At 28.7% G+C, this 5,661-nt stretch overlaps 1 protein-coding gene across 2 annotated transcripts in view; it reads right to left on the reverse strand.

Annotated features, from left to right (window-relative positions):
* Nucleotides 1-5,661, reverse strand: part of LOC108578178 (clathrin interactor 1) — a 10,444-nt gene that overhangs the window by 1,628 nt on the left and 3,155 nt on the right. The window contains exons 3-7 of one of the 2 annotated variants that reach the window (XM_017941521.1): nucleotides 4,947-5,068; nucleotides 4,412-4,788; nucleotides 4,120-4,333; nucleotides 3,498-4,041; nucleotides 3,278-3,394 (exon numbers count right to left, since the gene is read on the reverse strand). In XM_017941521.1, the coding sequence (XP_017797010.1) occupies nucleotides 3,278-3,394; nucleotides 3,498-4,041; nucleotides 4,120-4,333; nucleotides 4,412-4,788; nucleotides 4,947-5,068 (1,374 nt within the window). Of the gene's footprint in view, nucleotides 1-3,277; nucleotides 3,422-3,497; nucleotides 4,042-4,119; nucleotides 4,334-4,411; nucleotides 4,789-4,946; nucleotides 5,069-5,661 lie in introns of both variants that reach the window. The other variant, XM_017941486.1, reaches the window with a different exon arrangement.

Genomic DNA, 5,661 nt, shown 5'->3' on the forward strand with positions numbered 1-5,661 from the left:
AAATTAGAAAATGATGTTTGTAAATATTTTGTTTAAATCTTGTTAATTATTATGGATTGAATGTTGAACCTATAATAGAATCAATCAAAGATACGACCCAAGTACCTAAACTTCTACATTCTTTGTCATGATCACCGCTAATTACATTTTGAGATAAATCCAAAAGCCACAGTCTTATTTCAATAATAGTTTCAAACAATTCATTTATAATCGTGTCTTTTGGTACTGCAATTAATACAGCTGCAACATTTTCTATTACTGCCATTCTAACTTTTGCTTGATCATGATATCTCAACACCCATGATAATTCCAGAACTTCTTTTCCCATTTTGGAAGCTAATAAACAATTCTGGGCTGCTATCATTATAGTAGATAAAGTTTTTAAAAATCGAATCAATAAAATATTTTCTTGATCTGAGAAAATTTGTAATCCACTATTTAAGCAAGTTCCTTGTTTACCAAAACCATAGAGTAATGGATAAAAAAATGAAGATGCAACATTTCCAAATTTATTTTCAAATGTTTTGGGAGATTTTATACTATGTGCGAATCTTCTTGTATTTGATTCAATTCTTTTATCAATAATTTCCCGCCAATCTTCAAATTGATCTTCTGGCTTTCCAAATTCTTCAAAGTCATCACTGTATAATATGTTGTAGTGTTGACTTTTCTCAGTATTAATGAAAAGTGATACTTTGTTTGAAATTTCTTTTCTCTTTGGTTTTATCTTTGATTCATTCATTATATTTTCTTTATTTTCATTAACTGGAACAGCTGATAATCGCTTTGCCGATTCTGCTAATATATCAAGGAAAAATAATCGTTGACTTGCAGAATATTTATCTACCTCCAAGTAAAACTCTCTGCATAAGAATTCAGCACATTCCTTAGGATAAATGATTACTATAGCGACACAAGATCTAAATGTTAATACTTCAAAATTTTCTACATAACAGGATTCTTTAAGTGTAACAAGAAGCTCTAATAATTCAATTGCAAACGATACATCATCGTCGGGTAATTGTGATAATATTAGTTCCTCGCACACTTCTAAAGACTCTGAAAAAATGTCCGGATTTGTGGAATTTTTCTCATTCACTAAATTATCACGTAGGTCCCGCAGATATACTGGTCGTAATTTGTTGCTAGCTTTTGTATCATGAGACATATCATATGGTACTAAATCATCGTCACTATCTAATTCTGAATCACTTTCAACTCTATCTTTATTTACTGCATTATTTTGCAAAGTTTGTGTATTCAATGTAGTTGATTTCTTTGAAGTTGCTATAACTGAGATTTGCTCATTTTTATTATCTTCTGCTTTAGATTTTTTCTTGAGTAAAAGATTACATTCAACACCCAGTTCATATAGCTTTTTATCACCTAACGTGTTAAATTCAATATCTTCAAGAATTAAGTTATTACTTTCAGTATGTTCTGCTACCTTTGAGTTTTTTCTTTCTACAGCTAATTCTTTTAAAGATTGAACTAAATCCATTACATCACTAGGCATACTATTATATTCAAAAGAAAGCCTTGGTGCATCATCAGATTCAGATAATTCTTTAGTAAAAATTTCCCCAACACACATTCCCATTGCCCTTAAAATAATATGTGTAGATTCAAGATGAACAGATATTCCAGAAAATAGTAATTGTTGAATACTGCTTTTTTCACCTTTGCTTAAATAACTTTTAGATTTTCTTATACACATAATTATTAATTTTGAAATATATTTATGTTGTTCTACGGAGGTATGACTTAAAGCACTTCTATCACCCCAAACATCCAAAAGTTTTATTAATACTTCGATCAGAATACGATTTTCATTTAAAAATTGAGCTAAATATGAAATCAAGTTTATTACTAAATTTTCATCATTATAATAACACATTAAAGGAATTTTCGTTGTTAACGTGTAATTCCAATTTGAATTTGATAGCATATCTCCAAAAATTGAATACACTCCAAGATTTACATCACAATATTTCAAAAATAGTACAGCTATTGGTTCTATACTTAGTGTATCTAATGTTTTCAACATAATCTGAATTAAATTTTGTTCATTATTTTTATTCTGAAAACACCATTCTGCTATAATATTTGTAAAAGGTAATAGATTTTCTGATTTTGTAGTAATAACCAATTTACTGATTAAAACCGACAGCAATTTTATTTCTGCATTGATTTCATAACGTAGCCCAATATTTATGAAAGATATTGCACGAGCGATATGAAAACTCATAATTTTAAGATACATCTGAGGAAGAAAACTATCAAATGTCTCATTCTTTAATTTATTCGCTACGCGATTAGGTAACGAAATTAAAATTTGTACAGTGTTCCGCCATGTTTCATCGAATTCTTCTTCTTGCATTATGCTTCTAGTTCGATATTTGCATGCATCTACTATTGCGGAAAACAAAGAATCACTTTTCACTAATTGTTCCAAAATTATTGAAATAGTAAAAATCTTTTTTTCATCTTGAGTTTCTTTCAAAGCAAAAGTTAAGGCAGCTAAAGATTCTGTTAAAATTGGTAATGTAGCACCATCAACAATCATCAATTGTTTAAGTATTGGATCTAAAGTATTTCCTTGTAATGGCCAATTATAATCAAATTTTTTAACAACTTCTTCCAGAATTTTTCCATGTAACACAGAATCAATTTCTATGTTAAAATCAAGATTACTGTATTTTTGTGGGGTAAGTGGGCCTGGTAAAAATGGAATATATTCAAAAATATATGATTTCAGCTTTTCCAAACTTTTAACACTTTTAATTGGACCCATAGAACACAATTCTTCCAAAAGTCGATTTGCAGCTTGTTTTGAAAGATTTTCAGTTGAAGTGATGCTTTTTTCCATCTTGGTTGCTGCAAGGAAAGTCTTTCTTGGGGGCATTACATTATCTTTAAACATATCCTCAACATCAACACATGCATAAAATTTTACAATGAAAATTCATGCTTTTTTTTAAATAAAAAAATTCGAAAATAAATTGGAAACTAATAAGCAAGAAAAAGTACATAGCAAAAACTTGATTTTAACAAACACATTAGAGTTTTTAAATTTTGATTTTACAATCAAGTAATACTAACAACAAAATGTGTATAATAGGATGAACATTTTTTATTTTACCAAAATCTAACAAAACATTTCCTATATATTCTTAATTTTAAAGATTAAGCATTGTTAAGCCATAAAATAACAGGTCAGTATTACTAAACCATAAAACCGCTGTTACATTTATGTTAGAAAATAACATGTGCTTACCTCCATGGCTAGCTGTGGCAGATGGTGAACTCATATTCATAAAGAGATTAGAATTATTCGAGTTATTCGTTCGCCTATCCATGGAACCAGTAGTCAAAGAATTTAAACTATCTAAATCTGACAAAAGATCTGCATTTGAAAGCGCTATAAAAAACCATTTTATATCAAAATAATAAGATATTAGTGAATATATAATAACTTAATATCCTCCATAATTTACCTGCATTGTTATTCAATGTTTGCTGATTACTGAGCACTTGTGGTTGTATATCAAATAGATTATTACTCATACTAGGGTTTTGAGGAATTGTATTTGCAGGGACTACAGATGTAAAAGAAGGAGCGTTTACAGATTGGGCATTAATAAACATTGCATTATTTACATTATCTGTCATTGAACTATTAATATTTGGTACTGTTGCGCCCATTAAATTTATTTGAGTTTGTGGCAGTTGTGGCTGCACTGGAGAATTAGATATCGTCACAGAAGAGTTAAAAGCAGATGTAAAATCTGCAAATTCATCATTGCTGTCTTTCGTTTTCGCTGTGGGACTACCAAATGCACTAGTAAAATCTCCAAAATCTGTATTTGCATTCTGGCTTTGTAAAGAAGATTGAGTATTTGCTCTCGGATTGAAGTCATCATCATCATCAACAACTGGTTTAGTATTATTCTCATTTTGAGAATCAAAAATATCATTTAAAATGTCATTTTTATTCTTTTGTTTAGACAAAGAATTATTTTGTGATCCAGAGATACCATTCTATAAATTTAATTTGTAATTTTCAATATAAATATTATAAAATCTATAATCGCTTGTATTTAATAATTTTTTACTTACATTGGATTGTTCTCTTCCATAATTTGCTGCAGCTCCTAAGTCTACCTTCTTAATAGTTCTTGTCATCCGTGCTGGTGAAGCATTTGTGGAAGTTGTAGATGTAGTAGTTTTACTAACACGATCTATGCTATCCATTGTATCTCTATATTCTCTACCTCCTCTTCTTGAACTTGGATGAACATCATTATCAGAATCTTCTCTTTCACCATCATCACTATTATATAAAAGCAAAAATAAATAATACGATAAATATTCATTTCTTATTAATAAAAATATAAAAATTAATATTTACCTATTATTTGTATCTTCAAAACCTTTTCCCCTATTATCTCGATCCCAGTCATTGTAAGTATCTGTGTTAGTTTTATCCCATTTTAGCCTGTCTGTCCATCTATCCCCACCACCAAAGCGCATTGCTTCGCTTGATAAACCCACATATTTATCTTTATTTTTCTTGGCTTTTTTCCTTTCTTCTCGTAATTTATCATCATCCTGAATAAAATCAATTAATTCTCTCACTTTGTGCCTAATATTTATTCCTTGATCCTTTCCAAATTCATCAATACAAGTATAATTTTCCAAAGACCTCAGGTCATAAATATGTTCTCTAGATGATGTCACCACTCGTTCTGATCCATTACGAACTAGATAATTTAGGAGCAGAAGGGACTGCAAGCAATGAAATACAAATGATTGTTTAAATAAAGTAAAAAACAAAAATTTATTTTATTTGTTTATATTTATTGTTTTAATTTTTGAAAATAAAAAACAAAGAATTTATTTGCCAAATAACAAATTGAATATTCTCATGGTGAAAATGGAATTACCTTGTACGTTCGACGCCAATTCCGTTTATTTTCTTGCAACATCCTTTTCCACAACATGGACATTACCTCGGGAAATTGCTCGTATGTGAATGTAGCCTGAGCCAGTTCTTGCATCATTGCCCCTGAAGTAATACATACGGTACAATTAATTTCGCCATACATCGAACTTCGACAAGGTATGAAGTTACAAAAGAATCGACCCAGTATATGTGTATAAAAGAATTACATATGAAAAAATTTAATCATTCTTAGGATGATATATTACCAATGTGTGCTCTTGAAATTTAATTTTTATTAAATCTTGTATAATCCAAAAACGGATAAACTTGATAGATTTTTAGTGATATTCATTAAATATTATTAAATTATTAACATCGATCTAGTTATTAATACAAAAATGAAAGTAAGTTTATAATGTATCATTAATTGTTAAAAACTGTTCAAATAAAAATATATTAAAATAAAATTGAAAAAAATGTATTTTGTGAAAATATATACTTCGTACGCATATTTTCATATAAAAGTGAAAATAATTTTACTTGTTATACTTAGTAGTTTACTATCTATGATAAAAAATATTGATACATACATATCTTACACAATTCCTTGTGCATAAAAATAGTCTACTGTTAGTAAAAATAACATTGAATCAATAAATGTTATTTCACCTCTATAACATTAAACTTTGTCACTACGATAATTATACTATAAAAAT

This window comes from Habropoda laboriosa, unplaced genomic scaffold (genome assembly GCF_001263275.1).
Source record: "Habropoda laboriosa isolate 0110345459 unplaced genomic scaffold, ASM126327v1 scaffold32, whole genome shotgun sequence".
Classification (NCBI taxonomy): domain Eukaryota; kingdom Metazoa; phylum Arthropoda; class Insecta; order Hymenoptera; family Apidae; genus Habropoda; species Habropoda laboriosa.